At 38.6% G+C, this 16,924-nt stretch overlaps 1 protein-coding gene and 1 long non-coding RNA gene across 2 annotated transcripts; one reads left to right on the top strand and one right to left on the bottom strand.

Moving 5' to 3' along the window:
• The first annotated feature begins 2,684 nt into the window (after positions 1-2,684).
• LOC128092978 (uncharacterized) lies at positions 2,685-3,386 on the top strand. Its single transcript, XR_008212145.1, has 2 exons — positions 2,685-2,915; positions 3,012-3,386. It is a non-coding gene; the product is annotated as an uncharacterized LOC128092978 (long non-coding RNA).
• A 53-nt stretch (positions 3,387-3,439) lies between these two features.
• Positions 3,440-15,729, bottom strand: LOC120422675 (uncharacterized). Its single transcript, XM_039586184.2, has 5 exons — positions 15,474-15,729; positions 4,712-5,960; positions 4,608-4,642; positions 3,806-4,185; positions 3,440-3,738 (listed from the first exon to the last, which is right to left on the bottom strand). Exons 1-5 carry the CDS (start codon positions 15,642-15,644, stop codon positions 3,657-3,659), a joined length of 1,917 nt encoding a protein of 638 aa, XP_039442118.1. The 5' UTR covers positions 15,645-15,729; the 3' UTR covers positions 3,440-3,656.
• Between the last annotated feature and the right edge of the window lie 1,195 nt (positions 15,730-16,924).

Here is a 16,924-nt window from a genome sequence, read left to right as displayed (position 1 = left end):
GTGCGTGGCCATTCATCATCCGGAGAATCGACCAACATATACGCATGCGATGCTTGCGACCGAGCTTGCGACATAATCGCGAACGACGGCATTTCTGTATGTATCCATATTCAACGGAGAATTCACGGATTTCAGCCATCTTTGAAGATCTCTGCGAAAACAAAGAAAAGAACCTAAGATTTAACGAAATCGTTCTTGAACCCTATGAAGATTTGTACGGCTCGCCAAAACGGAATCATGTTACTTTTTCATTATTTTTTTAATTTTGTATGCACCGACTTACCAGATTCACGAAACACCTTTCCTCTTGTCAAGTCTTAAAAAAAAAGAAACATCGTCGGAAAACATTCGGTTTCGGCGAAAATCTTGTTCGCCGCCAACCGGATGACGAAAAAATGTGCTGTCAAAACATTCCAGTAAAGTTCTAGCAGAATTCTAACAGATTTTGCCCTGCTAGAACATTCTAATACATTTCTAACAAAATTATGACAGACCGGCTAGTATCATTCTAGCAGGATTCTAGCAGAACCATTTCTGTCAGAAAATCTCGTGACCGGGTTTTGAGGGAAAAAATAAAAAGAATAAAAATATTGAAAAGGTTAAAATTAAATAGATTAAAAACTTTTATTCAAAAACAACTAACATCAATTATTAATCATCAAAAAACTTAAGAAATCAAAAATATAAAATTTCCTTTCAAAAAATTAAATTCTAAAACTAGAAATACTAAAATTATAAAAATACGAAATTATGGAATACTGAAATAATGATAACAAAATTATGAAATTATAAAGTGATGAAATTATGAATTGAGGAAGTTATGAAATTATTAGTTATTATTATGAATTTTTGAAATTATGAATTTATGATATTATGTAATTATATAATAAAAATAAAAGAAAGTTATAAAATAAGGCTGGTACGAATGTATTTTTTTTAATTCTAAAATTCCTAAATTCTTTAGTTCTTAAATTATTAATTTCTAAAATTCTTCAATTCTAAAATTCTAATATTCTAAAATTAATAAATTCCAAAAATTTTAAGTTCTTAAGTTCTAAAATTCTTAAATTTTTAAACTATCAAATTCTTAAATTCTTACATTTTCAAATTCTTAAATCCTTAAATTCTTAAATTTCTAAATTCTAAAATTTTTAAATTATTAAATTCTTCAATTAGTAAATTATTAAATTCCTAAATTCTTAAATTATTAAAATCCCTAATTCTTAAATTCTCAAATTCTGTAATTCTGAAATTTTGAAATTCTTAAATTCTTACATTCTCAAATTCTTAAATTCTTACATTCTCAAATTCTTGAATTATTTAATTCTTAAATTCTACAATTCTTAAATCTTAAATTCTAAAATTCTTATATTTTTAAATTCTTAAATTCCTGAATTCTAAAATTCTTAAATTCTAAAATTTTTCAATTCTTAAATTTTAAAAATTGTGAAATTATTAAATTCCTAAATTCTTAAATTCTAAAATTTTTCAATTCTCGCAATCCTTAAATTCTCTCAATTCTTAAATTCTTATATTCTGAAATTCTCAAATTTTAAGTTTTAAATTTTTAATTTTTAAGTTTTTTACATTTTTTATGTTTAAATTTGTAAATAACAAAATATAACAAAAATTTTTAAAATTCCTGAATTCTTAATTTTTTATTCCAGAACATTAAATTTTTTGAACTTTGAAAAAAAAGCTTTCTCTTTTTTGACATTTTGAAGGGGTGGGACACTAACAGTAGGGGCCCTGCACTAAAACAGAAATATTAAGTCCAAATCCAGCTGCAAATTCGCTGTAAAAGGGCTTTTGATGCAGATGTGAAAACACTTTAGCTTTTACCCGCAGCTGGAAATGCGCTGTTAGTGCTGTAGAGTGACTTTATTTAGTGCTGGATGGTTACTTGGGCACTCGCATTCAAAAAGGGATATTCCAATTCTTTGATTTTATCATCAAAACTAGCATCAAAACATTGCAAACAATCACCGCGCGCAAAAACGCCAAACGTCACTTTCCGTTTCTGTTACTTTTCAGCTGCGTACCGCCTAAGAAAAATCTTTCCGTGACCCTTTCCTTGACTGTTTCTTGGACGTTTTTTTTATATAGTGTTTTGCGTTTCTTCCGATCTGCGTATCAGCTGGAGCCAAGGCATAAGCTATTTTTTATGTATACTTCCTGTCGAGAAAGGCTGTGAACTTGGCATTTCGCAGGGACGCTGACAGCTCTTTGTTTACATTACGAAACCACAAGCGGATGTGGCGACACTCTGAGGAGCATTTAGTCATTTTTGTGATAATAATATTGTTTTCAAATTGTTTGTTTGGTTAAATATTATATTTTTCTTTAGATGATGAACATAACAGAATTTTTAATGTCAGTTTATTATTGTACATTTATTTACCTGAAAAATCAACAGTTTTAAATTTGGATGTCAGCCTTGCTCTTGTCATAAAATTTTGACTGCTCACTGTGAGCTCGTTTAACTGTTTACAACGGAGGAGCAGGAGGAAGAACCTACACTGAAAATACGCCACACTTTTTAGTCAAGTGCCCAAACACTTGAATGATTCAATAAAGCCACATCTTAGATCTAATTAGTTTGTGTTTGAATTTCAATCCAATCCATTATCAAATTCAAGTGTTTTAGCGATTGACTTTTTGGTATTTTTTGCAGTTTCGTGACAGCTTCGGCAGACTTTGCTTCGTTTCTTCATTTGTGTTTTGGCGGTCCGGTGTGTTCGTTTTTCGCAGGCTTGAATGACCGCGTGAGTTTGCTGCCGCCATGTTCCTGTCCAGTAAATTGCTTGCCCGGTTTGTGGCCGCGAAGACGAGCATCGTCACAAGGCTGTGTCCGTATGGCCAGCGGAAGGGCTCGGTCTCCCGGACCCGGAAAGAGGCCAACTTTGGCGATAGAGGTGCTTTCCGCAGATTCACCCACTTGATGAGTGGGGAGAAAGATTTTTTTGTGGGGTTTTGTTTTGATTTTGGGATCTATTTTGTGTGATTTGCAGGAAGGATGCGATTGAGCTGCAGATGCCGTACCAGGAAGCGTTTGATGAAATTAAGGAAAACTGGTGCTGGAGAATCGGTGAGAAGCTGGATTCGAATGCATTCCACCCAGGGGCCAAGCAATGCGTCATTCAGATGGTCAAGGCACAGTTTGATTAGATGGAACCGACCGCGGTTCCGAATCAACAAGAAGATTCCCCGGGGGCCTCCATCTCCGCAGAAAGCGGTGGTGGCGAACAACCCGAACCTGACCAGGAGGACGATCCTGAGAGCAGGGACAACCGGAAGAAGAGACAATTCAACAACAAAAAAAAAAACAAATTTCCATTTTTGACAAGCAAAGTTGATAGAAAATAAAAGCTGTCAAATTAATTTTACGACGCAACTTCTTCTATTTTTAACAAACCGAAATCCTTTTCTATTTCACACAAACATGGATTGATTATAGAAGGAAACACCATTTAAAACCGATAGATATAATGTAGTTTTTCATGTGACACAACACATCAAATTCAAGTGTTGTGCTATTGAATTGACAGCATCTTAAGGTGCCCAAAATTCAAGTGTTTTGCGATTGATTTTTGAGTGCTCTGTACAGCAGGGCCAGATCATGTGTAGAACACTTCGTTAAGCTGTGTAAGTTTTGCTCAGTGTAGGGACGAACCATTGACGCTCACCGACTCTTCGCTTGTCGCTCGCTCCAATCTTGTCCGCCTTATAATGCGGCGCCTGAAAAAAAACACGAAAAAAAATCTCTCAAAACAAAGTAAAACATTTTAAAAACCTCAAAACCCACCCATCGTAAACCTCGAGAATCCCCCGGCGCTTGTTCGCCCCGCTCGAGCCTTTGTTATCTTTCAACTCTCTTGCAACTTCCTGCGGGGAAATCTGTTTTGCGTTCAGCGCCGATCCCAACGGAAGGATTCTGGTCCGTCGGTGGTTGTGGGTGTGCTCGTTCGACAAAAGGTGCATCTCGCGGTTCAAAATGACGCGCACCGGACACTTTTGGGGCGACATCCGTTCGCACGCCCACCGACTGTTCCCGTTGGTGCTGTATCTGGCCAGCAGGTAGCGGGCGCCCTCGAACTGCAAGCCCAGCGTCCTTCGGATGCGGTAAAAGTCCATTTTGGACGGTGGAGGGGGCTCCGTTTGGTGTCGCACGGTTGCTGGCACTTGCTGGAAGACAAACGTTGTGGGGACATTTTTCAGGATTTAAAGAACTTTTGCTCAAACTTATGTCAGCGTGTAGCTGACGCGCAATGCTGCCAACCTGACGGAAACAAAACCGGCATGCAGGAGAAGCGTGAGCTGTCAAATGTCAATTTTTTTCACACTCGCTTCGTGGATCGCGTACAGAGCGGACGTTTCTTTTGAAACTAAACAAGTTTAGGGACCAAGTTGTGATCGAGCAGTAACACAGATAACAATTTTGGGTGCAACTTCAACTGGGTTAATATTTTATTCAACTGCTCAATAAAATTCAAACAAGATAAATTCAACATGGCAGCGTCTTCGTCGCTTGAAGAATCAAAAGCTTCCGCCTTCAATTGATTAAACTAAACGTCAAGGTGCAAGAATCCCTTCAATATTTCACTTACCACTTTGGTCAGTTTGAGCTGCAGCTGGGGCCTTCCTGTTGAAAAGAGAGAGAGGACATCATTTACTACTTGTTCAAAAACACAATCTTTCCCCAATCCCTTACCCTGGAGGATCTCGTGCACTCCCGTCTGTTGCTCCATCACGCTGCGCTTCCCGTTCAGCTCGACCAGCGCCTTGACCGGGGAAACGGTGTTGACCATCGAGCAAACCGGTTCCGGCCGCGGATGACCATGCGAGGATTCGCCCGCCGGAACCAGCCGGCATTGCAGCGTTCCGGCGAGTTCCAGCTCGACAGAACAGCCCCCGTGCCAAACGCAACCCCAGCGACTCTTTCCACCGGCGAGAAATCCGCCCAGCCGGAAGCAGAAGCCGTCGTGCTGGACGCCGATCCCGGATTTGACCACGCGGTAGAAGGTCACTTCCGGTTGCGCCACTTGGCCGTCATTTGCCGGGCAGGCAGCCAGCTCGGCGAAAGCGCCGTCCTGGGAAATTTGGTTTGCGGTGCTCTCTTTCAGGGCGGACTGACTCGGAGGGTAGTGGGAATGTTCCGAGAGGGTTCTGAAAGCGGTCAGCTGGGAGTTGGCCTCGAGGATTACCTTGCAGTCGGTCCAGGTGCACAACCACATGCTTTTACCGCCCTGGACCTGGGCCAGAAGGTAGTGATACCTGCCACGGACCATCGAAAGACCTCGCTCCAAGCAGTTGAAAAAGGCCACTTCCGGTTGGGGCACGTCGACACTCTGAAGCGCAGGAAGTTCGGGCATTTGTTCCGGATCGGCGTTCTGCTGGTAGGACTCGATGTTGAGGACACTTTCGTTCACGGTTGACCGGACACGCTTGGGCAGTAAGTCCAGGAACTCACGAACCGCCCGGTTAATCTTGAAACGTTCGCGTCCATCATATTTCTCCGGCTCGTGGCCGTGCTCGGTCAACGGACGACAGTCGCTCAGATCCTTGTCCACGTCAAGCCGACAGCCGCAACTCTCAACCTCGCACAGCCAATCAGTCAAACTCTTTTGGCTATAAACGAACCCCTTCACCACCAGCCGGTACTCCTCGGGCTCATCCGCCGGATCGTGGCAAAATTCCACACACTCGAATATCCCCATCGTTTTCTCCTGGGGCAGAACCGGCGGCAATTCCACCGTTTCCTCTGGTTCCGAAGGGAGTAGTGGCGGAACCTCAAATACCGGATCCGGATCCACTTCCGGTGGGGCGGGGGACTTTTCGGCACGCATTTGGCGCACCCGCACGTCCACCGTCTGGCAGAGGTTCCGGAAGACGAAGAAGTTTTCGAGCGAGTGCAGACACCGTGAGCAGATTTCCGAGTGCTGGTCGTCGGGGAAGACGATCTGGGGGGAGGAAAGAATGAGGCAATGGAACATCTTTGTCTTGTTTGTTGAGGTTAAATATGAACCCAAAAGTGCTCTTAAGTAATTTAGGAATTTTGTTATTCAAGATGGCGACCAACATGGCAATAGAGTTATCTAAGCCCGCTCTCACGCACACTAGCACGCCATTTGTTTTGCTGGACGGTACAAAATTTAACCTCAATCTTTTTCGTGTACGTACACGCAATACATGCGCACGTAGATAACTCTATAGAGGTTTCTACGTGCGTATGTATTGCGTGTACGTACACGAAAAAGATTGAGGTTAAATTTTGTCCGGCCAGCAAAATCAGATGGTGGGCTAGTGTGCGTATGCGAAACGTCATAAAGCTCTAAGGCGAAATATAACCACAGACAAACAGACGGGACACTTGAGTGCCGAACCATCGTTCTCAAAAAACGGTTAATTCAAATTCAATTTTGTTTCGGCATCCACTCACCCGGCGCTGATGGCGCTGCTGTCGTGACAGCTCGCCCGTCTTTTCTCAGTGTGTATGATGCGTGTTTTTTTGTGGCAACTTAATTGCGCCGTGGACACGTTACCCGCAGATGTTTCCAAACGCCCATCGTGGGGATCAATTCCGTCAGTTTGGAATTGGATTTTCCTATTCCGGCGGCCACTACTGGTGTTTTCGTGACCGGGATATCTTGTTGATGATGGTGTCAGGTGTAATGGTTCATGTTTTCGGTGGAGGAATCTTATACCGAACATGCAAGCAACGGGGAGGACCAGTGGTGTGGTCTCTGTCATTGTGTTGTCTTGCATCGCTGCAGGTGCTGCCGCATGATTTGCCTTATGAGGTTCAGCCATTGGAACGGAATCGACCGTGGAACAGAACCACCGTCATTTTCGGCCGTCGGTCTTGATTTATTTATTTTGATTTTGTTACTGATGATCAGCAACAACAAAATTATTTCGAAACAGCTGTTGATGTTTACAATCGTTAAGGCTTGATTGTCTCCCGCATACACTGACATGACGCTGCGCTTCGGCATTAGCTCACCAGGCAGCGCTGGCGTCGCCGTGATTTGGTGGTTTGATAAAGGACGATGGATTTCAAAAATAATTTGTATGGAGTGTCACGTCTGTTTGTCTGTGATATAACCCTATCTTGACAGCTCGTTCCAAGGGGACCATAGTTGATCCATCGAAAAATGTTGTCTTGCCAATTTATTTTTTTTTTGCATTAAAATGATAATAAGTGATAATAATAATAATAAATTCTTAAAACCTTCAACCTTTCATCAAAAATAAAAGCATTGTTTTGAGTAAAATCATAAATTATCAGATTTTAAAAAATAAACGAATGCGTAAAAAATACCTATAATTTAAATTTTTAAAATAACCAAAAATAATGTTTTTTTTAAACTTTATTTTAACTGGCAATGAAAATGATGATGACAAAAAGTTAAAGATAACACAATTTTAAATGTTATTCTTTTGTTGGTCTCGTGGCGCAGGGGTAGCGGCTTCGGCTGCCGATCCCGATGATGCTATGAGACGCGGGTTCGATTCCCGCCTTATCCACTGAGCTTCTATCGGATGGTGAAGTAAAACGTCGGTCCCGGTTTCTCCTGTCTCGTCAGAGGCGCTGGAGCAGAAATCCCACGTTAGAGGAAGGCCATGCCCCGGGGGGCGTAGTGCCAATAGTTTCGTTTTTTCTTTTGTTTATATTTTTTATCAAATCTTTACATACCTTTTCACTTGATTAAAGTTATTATGCTTTCAAAGAATTGAAAAATATCTATGAATTCGCTTAAAAGATATTTTACGAAGTATCCTTCAAAGTTTTATAAATTTTGATATTAAATTTTATGAATCAGTTTCGATATATCGAAGTGCCAGTATGTAAATGTTCAATGAAAAATTCAGTTTGACAACACTTTATATTGAACAACATTTTTCATAAGAATGTTTCTTTAAAGCAAAGTTCTCTAAACTTTTTGTTATAACTCAAAGAAATTCTTATTAATTTAATCAAGCCAATGCTTTTTAAATCAAGTGAAGGCTTTTTAAACTATTTACAAATTTTGAATTCAGAAAAACAATATTTTCGTAAATTGATTAATATACTGACTATCCAGGTGTTTAAGCGAAGATGGCGTTCGAATTGTGAACGTCCTAAATGTCAGAATTCTAATCGCTCAGTAGCACCAACATTAGAAAAAAATGTGGCTGTCATGCCATGGCACACTTTTTTCGTAATGTTGGTACCACTGCATGAATTTGACATTTCGGGCGTTCACAATTCGAACGTCATCTTCGCTTAAAAATCAGGATATCTGAAAGTCAAAAATTTAGATGACATTTTTTGCCAGCCTTATTTACAATTTCAAGATTTTGAACTATTTTTCAAGCGTTAAACAGTTTTTTTCTATTTTTTCATTCAGAATAAAAAACGTTTGTATTATTTTCGAAATTTAAGTTTTCCGAAAACGTGTATCAAACAAAAGTTTAAGGCAAAAGAACATTTGTGAATAATATTTGAAATGACTGAATGAACCTGGGTGCTGAATAGTGGTTCGCAAAACGGCCTCAATTTTGAACTGTCAAAGTGGAACCAATTTACTGTTCGCCAAAAGTAGTGAGTATTGTTATCGATCATTAAAAATTGTTTTTTTAGCAAGAATAAAAAATGTGTGGCTTTTTAGGACCTAAAATTACAGTCGAAAAATCTTAAAAAATTTAAGGCGAGATTGTATTTTTATTTAATTATGAATGGAAGTTGTCTCTCTATTCATCACCCAGGAGTGAACATTTAAACAAATTGACCACAAATAAAAACTATGCCAAACTGAATTTAGATTCATTTTCAGGGTTGCAGGGTGGCCACCAGATTTTGATTTTCAATTTCCCGGTTTTTTCCCGGTTTTCTCCCGAGACCAGAAGAAATTTTCCGGAATGTTTTTAAACCTCATTTTAATGGTTTTTAGGCTAACATTAGTATCAACATACTTTTTGAACGCATACATTTGGTTCAAAGTTTTAATTCATAAGAAAGCTTTCAAATATCTTGAGAACAAAGTAAGTAAGTTGTTAACGAAGCAGTTTTCATCTGTTTCCAATCCAAACCTCTAATATCCCTAATGATTGGGATTTTTTATCATCATGTCCTACAGATTTTACAATCTTAAAATTAAAAAAAAAACCTTTCTATTTTTTAGAATGACATAATTAATTATTAGAAAGCATGAAATGGAATTTACAAGAAAAGATTTGCAAAAATACATTGTCATCAACATTTATGTAAATGCTCGTAAATTTTCTTTGAAAAAAGGTTTTGTGAATTCAAGAAGAACGATTCTTACAAGAATTATCAATTCCTGTGAATTAATTGCATTATTAGTCCAAACAAAAATGTATACACTTTGGCAGCAGTGCAAGAAAAGTGCCGTACAAATGTGAAAAAATCGGTACCTTAAATTGTTTTTATCGATTTATTATCTTCGGCAAGCATTGATGCGATAAATTTGAAATTTGGGATTTTTCGAAAACAATTTTTATTAAAAAAAAACCCAAAACACAAAATGGTAAAAATCGTAAAAAATACTGTTTTTCAATGGTGGGCAGTATGAAACAAACGATTTTTGGGCCTTCAGGCTCAAAGGGTTAAAGTTTTTGTCGCCCCCTTCAAAGCAGCCCCGAAAAATCAGGGAGCAAAACAATATTTTTTTCAAAAAACATCGAAATGGAAATTTGAGTGCAATCAGCTGAAATCTGTTTAAAGTGTATTCCCTTGCGCTTAGAATCATTTTTAAGCATGTTTGGGTTGACTCTTTTGAATTTTTGAAAATGTTCGATCTTTAGTATCGCAAAAAGTTTTTTTCGTTGACATTTTTGTTTTCGTCAAATCTTACATTTTTCGAAAGCTAATGATTGCAAAAAACTGAACTAGTGTAAAATGCATTTTAAAACACTAATTGCATTCAACTATGGCTATGTCTATGACTATGGCTTGTTCTTTAAATTTTTATATTTATTTTATTTTACTGCTGTCGAAAATGTCGTTAATAATGTTTTTCAATGCTAAATTAAATATTGTTGAAAAGGTATTTTTTTTTCTAGAGTTGTTTAAAAACTTGTACTGGATAGGCCAAACAACGTCGTTTCTTTAAATCTGTTTTCTTAATAAAGCTTCAAAATAAAATGTATATCTTTATTTCTTTTTAACTATCTACTGAAAATGTCAATAAATTTGGAGATATTCCTTTTGTAAACCAAATTTTCATTGACTTTTTCATTTCTACAAACATCTCCCATATTTTTTTTTAAATTTTTATTTTATGTAAATTTCTGATGACGGACTAATTGTTTCTGAAACAGAGATTTTTGAAGCTGCTCAAAATATACATTCAAAAGATTTTCACGAACTGTTTTGATTTCAGATTTAAACATGCTATTTAAAAGTACTTTTCAGAAGATGTTACTATTTTCTATAAAGTATCATTCTATTTGATCTTTAAAATATAGAATGGTTCCATTATGTTGTTGCTGAGATACAGGCCACGAAAAATATTTTTAGAAGAGTGTTTTTTGAGTGACAAAGGCACAATTTACAAATTTGAAACAAATATTCGTAGAAAAACAAAACTCAAAAACGGTGCACTTTTCTTCAAATTCTTAAAATTGCTTTACGAATGCAAATTATAGGTTTATCATTTAAATATATAATTCACTGCACCTTAAATGTTGTTGTAAGTTTGTTGCTTCAAATCAATTTGTAATTTTTTGTCTCTTAAATATTTTCTTTTGGACAAATGTCCGCCATTACGGGATTTGTCTTCTGGACCACCTAAGACCGCTCGTGGTACTCCCATGGGTACATGAACCAAATGTTAAGAACCACTGCTGTAGAGCAAACAATTTGTTATAAAAAAACAAATTCGCCAAGTAAAAATATCATAGGATACAACAGAAACATCCATAGCCAAGAAGCATTGGTTTATTACACAAATTGAAACATAGTTTTCGCGAAGTCTTCATTAAGAATAACAGGAATAATATTCTATTTGAGAAAAGAACATATTGAATACATTAAAGAGGCTTTTGTCAAATTTTATATAAACTAAAAATATTTTCCCGGTTTCTCAGTCGAATTCCCGAGTTTTTCCCGGTTTTCTCCTGGTGGATAAAAATCCCGGTTTTTTCCCGGTTTTCCCGGTTTTTTCCCGAGGTGGCCACCCTGAGGGTTGTTACGGAGAAGTCGAAAAAAAATCCGCGCCGACCCAAAACCCAATCCGTGCCATATTAACAAAAATAATTTCACGACAAACATACAAGAGTTTATTTTTTAATGAATTAAAAAAATATATTTTGGAACCAAAATCAAGAGATCCATCAAAAGGAACACAACAATCACAAACGATTAAATAAAATTGTATTCAATAAATGCAATTTTATATCAAGAATAGCCGCATGAGGCCGAATCTCAGAACGCAGAATCTTGAAACGCCGAAAATTTTATGGACAAATTTATTTTTGCTAGGATGAAGTAAACCAGAGGGAAAAGCTATAACAATAATTTTGGCAAAAGAGAAATTCTAAATATGAATTAAAACATTTTGAAACATAAATATGAAAAATAAAAAAAATCAAAAATATATGGAATGAAAATGATCATAAGGATTTGAAAATTTAAACACAGTTTGTGCTTGATGATTCTCGCCAAAGAGTCACTCTCAAAAATCGAACCAAAAAAATTGTATTATTTTATTAAGCATTTAAGAATTTCAGAATATAAGAATTTAAGAATTTAAAAACTTAAGAATTTAATAATTTAAGACTTTAAGAATTTAAGAGTTTAAGAATTTAAGAATTTAAGCATGTATTATTTTTTGTACTCTTGGTCGTTTTTATGAGACGCGGGCACAGACAAACAGACATGAAAGTTCGAACAAATTTTAGATCAAAACGTGGGACCAGTTCAAATTTGAATTGTGTATGCTCACTAGCGACATCTATAGGCGATTCTTAAAATCTCCCCTTCCTAAATGACAGTAGGGCATGTTTATGTGTGTAAGCGCAGATGTCAACGTGTCTGCAGAATAGCACTAAAACACAAACCAAACCAAAACATTGAAATTGAATTGTTGCCGGCTACAAGACAAATGTTACCCTTTCGACGGAATGTCCTCCTGCCGTTACTCGAACGCCCAAGGTGGTGGAGAGCGGACATTTGCTCAACGAAACATGCATCGTTTTGGGGACAACAGCGGTGACGACCGTCCCTAGCCGCGGTGCTCTGGATGTTGTCAAAATCATCGAAAAAGGAGACGTGAAAAAACTGCACTTGGTGCGGCATCCGGTTCTATGATGTTGGGGCATGTTGGCTACATGATTCGGTTCTACACGATTTAAAAAGGGGCGATGACGCCAATGGCATCGGTTCACCTGCACAACCTTTGCGGTGGAAGGGGGTTAAAGATTCTCAATTTTGGCACCCGTCAGCACCGGTGCCAGCTGCTACACCTGGCAAGAAGGCTAAGATTTCCGCGTGTAAGAACACCACAGGGCTACCGTTTTTGAAGCGGCTCAAATAGCCGGATGGAACCACATCAAAGCACTGCCTGTTGGACTGCAAAAAAACGAAGTTGACTTTATAGCTGTCGGCCACCATTGCTAGTACCAACCACTAGTGTCTTCCTTTTATCTACAAGGACTTCGCCGCCCTGGGCTCCTAAGTGTATGAAAGTATGGCACGGAGCGACGGCGCCGAATACCCATATTTACACAAAGAATTTTAGAGCGCCCGCCGCGGGATTCGAACCGGCGACCTCTGGATTGTGAGTCCAGTGCGCGGTCCGATTGATCCACACGGGCGGGACTGCAACACATATATATTTATCCGACGGGAGCGGCCCAAAAATACGTTTTTTTGACGTAATCTTCGAAAGAAATTCTATTTCAGATAAAATGAACACACGTGTTGTGACGGCAATCAAAACAAGATGAATATAAAAGCTGTCATTTGCTACTCAACACATAAGCGCCTCTAGCGGCGTATCCGAAAAGTAGAAACCATGTTTTCCGATTTTTGAAAAAAGTCCGTTACACTTTTGGGACAAGCTGGTGACCTGGACTTTCATGTCTGTTTGTCTGTGACGCGGGTTCGATTCCCGCCTTATCCACTGAGCTTCTATCGGATGGTGAAGTAAAACAAAACGTCGGTCCCGGTTTCTCCTGTCTCGTCAGAGGCGCTGGAGCAGAAATCCCACGTTAGAGGAAGGCCATGCCCCGGGGGGCGTAGTGCCAATAGTTTCGTTTTTGGTCGTTTTTAATTTTTAGAAATTATCATTTTTGACTCTTTAAATTTTTAATTCTTAAATTGAATTTGAAGCTGTCATTTGCTACTCAACACATAAGCGCCTCTAGCGGCGTATCCGAAAAGTAGAAACCATGTTTTCCGATTTTTGAAAAAAGTCCGTTACACTTTTGGGACAAGCTGGTGACCTGGACTTTCATGTCTGTTTGTCTGTGACGCGGGTTCGATTCCCGCCTTATCCACTGAGCTTCTATCGGATGGTGAAGTAAAACAAAACGTCGGTCCCGGTTTCTCCTGTCTCGTCAGAGGCGCTGGAGCAGAAATCCCACGTTAGAGGAAGGCCATGCCCCGGGGGGCGTAGTGCCAATAGTTTCGTTTTTGGTCGTTTTTAATTTTTAGAAATTATCATTTTTGACTCTTTAAATTTTTAATTCTTAAATTAAATTTGAATTAATTTGTTTGAATTTTGAATCCCAAAATTTTTCTAGTTTTGAATTTATTTTGTTTTAAATTAAAAATTTATTAAATTTCGTATATTTGAATATTTGTATTCTAAATTTTAAATTTTCAGTAAAAAAGACTATAAAAATCAAAAAATATTTTTAATTGCTGAATCTTCGAGTTTTGAATGTTGTAGCTTTCATTTTTGAATGTTTTGATCTTTTATTTTTTACCCAAGAAATCTAGAAAAAAAAATCTTGTTTTTGGCATCACTGCAATTGTTTACGAGAGAAAATGTTGACGTTTATGGATAGGGAGCTGATGCGTTTGCGTCTGACGTGAGAGTGAGAGCGCGTCTCTCGTAAATGTCATTCTGTTGGAATATTTTGGAGATGACGGACGTGTGATTGTTTTCATGGAGGAGGATTTTGATTATTTTTAACGGTTTACTACATGGCGACTTCTAGCTGTTTTTTCTGACTGATAGCCCGATTTGTCAGAGAACATATTTCGCCAGCTCATTGCAACTTTGACGAGAAGAAGTTCGTTATTGTTGGGATAAATTATATTTTTTTACTGAGCCTAGAAAGCCCAGAAAGCCTTACACTCAAAGTGAAAGGTATCCTTTTTTTTCAAGTTCATCCGTCGTCAAGGGTATCGAAAATGTACTGATTTTGACATACTCTTTTAAAATGGTGACGCCGGGTGAACTTGAAAAAAATAATAGAAAGTACCCTATTGAGGGATACTTCTAAAATTTGAGTGTAGGTTTCGGATTTGTACTGATTTTAAGTGCATACACTGTAACTTGCTGAGTTCGTTTTCGCACTTTTTCATACATTTTTCAGTTCGACTATGATTACACAAAAAAAAGTGAAATCGTAGCTGAACTGAAAAAATCGTATGTAAAAGTGCGAAAACGAACTCAGCAAAGTGCGATTTTCAGTTTTACAGTGTATATGGTATCGAGAAATTAAAAGTGAGAGTGTGTGTAACATGGAGTTAAACTTTCTGTGCAGTTGCTGTGAAGGTTCCCATGGCACTTTGAAAAATTTAACTCCATGTTGCACGCACACACTCTCACTTTTAATTTCTCGATACTATGGTGACCTTGAAAAAGGGTAGAGTAGAAAATACCCTTTTGAGGGATAGTTCTGATTCTGAGTGTAGGATGAATCATCCCACCAACTGCAGGGTGGTTAAAAATCTTCGCGGATTTCGCGATTTTCGCGGCGCGGATTTCGCGGATTTCTGTTGAATGTTCCTGTGGGTCTATCTTCAAGAATACAACGTAGATTTCGATGGCTAGTGAAAATGTTTGTCTAAATCTAGTATTTCCAGAAGAAAGAACGCAAATTTATCTAAATCCTGCTCGGTGAGAGCAATTTAGATTTCCGCGAAATCCGCGAAATTCGCGAAAATCGCGAAGATTTAACCACCCTGCAACTGATAATTTTGGCTCGAGATCGAGCCTGAATGGAGCACCCGCAGTCGAGCAGTTTTTGACAGTTCGCTCCATGAGAAATACATTGCAGAAAAAAGCAAAAACTGCTCGGATGGAAGTGCTCCATTCTGGCACTACCAGCTGACTGAGATATGAAGCACCGGATTTATGAGGTAGAAATTGACAGATCTCCCATAAAGAGCGGTACGATTGGACAACTTTCTGACAAATTCTTAAACTTTAAACAATGTTTTATGAAATTCTTCAATTTATTCCAACCATAAAAAAAGAAACAACTTGCAAAAAAAAAACAAGAATCACTCTTACCTCAACGTTGACCAAGCTCCGGATGTGCTTCAGCAGGTCCGGATTGGCCGGGGTCCCGACGTCGAAGAACCGCTGCAAACGATTATTGTCCGACAGGCCCATACACAGCCGGCAGAACCGCTCACGGTGGAAGGCGGTCCTCAGCGCCACCGTGGACGGAGCCGAGTCCATTTGGGGGAGATTCACCGGGGTAGATTTTCCTTGCAGCAAACACGCGTGACCCGACCCGGCGATGGCAACGACGAAAACAAAACTGATGATGCACCCTTACCAAAAATCATGATTTTTCGAGTTCCAAATCCCACTTTTCATACGAATTTTTCAGTTCAACCCATATAACCATTTTTATGGTTGTAGTACCTGAACTTAAAAAATCGTATGAAAAGTGGGATTTGGAACTCAAAAAATCATGATTTTTGGTAAGGGTGTGACGAGCAGTTGGAGTTGGACTCTGCATAGCGGTACGGGTTTGACAGTTGAAAGCTGTTGTAGCGTTCTCGAAGTGTTGGCTTGGAAATGTGTTCAGTCGCAGGGGTAGCGCACAAGGTGGGTTGAACAGGACAAAAATGTTACAAAAAAATAATTAAAATCAAGTGAAATATTTTAAGTGGGCCAAATTTGGTCCTAAAATGAAGCTTAGATTGCTGATATTATTGTTTACAGCGATAAAGCTTATTTTACTGAGTGCAATGACCCTTCGTACAACAACAAAGAGTTTAAAATGGATTTTGAAATCAATTAAAAAAATTAACCTCGCGGTCCTTCTTGACAGAAAAGTTCCTACTTGACAGCTCGTTTCAAGGGGACCATAGTTGATCCACTGAAAAAATGTTGTCGTGCCATTTTTTTTGCATTAGAATGAAAAAAAAGTGATCAGAAATTCGTTTTTCATCGTGTTTTTTACCGTTGAACATAAAAATTGACATAGGGCTTTAGTACCCAATTTGCAAACAAAGAGTTAAAAAAAACTCTAGACATGAACTGCCGGGACCCGTGCAGTAGGGGAAAGCGTGGTTGCCTCTCACCCAGTCAGGCCGTCAGGTTCGTTCCCAGAAGGCACCGGTGGTATTTTTTTCGAGACAAAGATTTGTCTGATCAAGCCTTCCGTCGGACGGAGAAGTATATGTTGGACCCGGTCTAGAATCTAGAGGTTAGGTCGTTAGCTCAATCCAGGTGTTGGACTTGTCTCTCTGGGTCCTGTTTCGGTGGAGTCGCTGGTAGGCAGTTGGACTCACAATGCAAAGGTCTTCAGTTCGAATCCCGGGGTGGACGGAAGCTAAGGTAAAAAAAGAGGTTTGCAATTGCCTCAACAATCTGCGTTTAGACATGAACTGACGTTTAAAAAGCAAATTGGCCCACTATGAATGTTTTGCTCGAAATTGTGAATCGAGAAATTAAAAGTGAGAGTGTCAAGCAAAACAATGTAAAATGACGAATGTGGATTTGTGAAC

Source organism: Culex pipiens, chromosome 2 (genome assembly GCF_016801865.2).
Source record: "Culex pipiens pallens isolate TS chromosome 2, TS_CPP_V2, whole genome shotgun sequence".
Lineage (NCBI taxonomy): Eukaryota > Metazoa > Arthropoda > Insecta > Diptera > Culicidae > Culex > Culex pipiens.
Note: the sequence above shows the minus strand (reverse complement) of the source record. Positions and strands in the feature narration are given on the sequence as shown.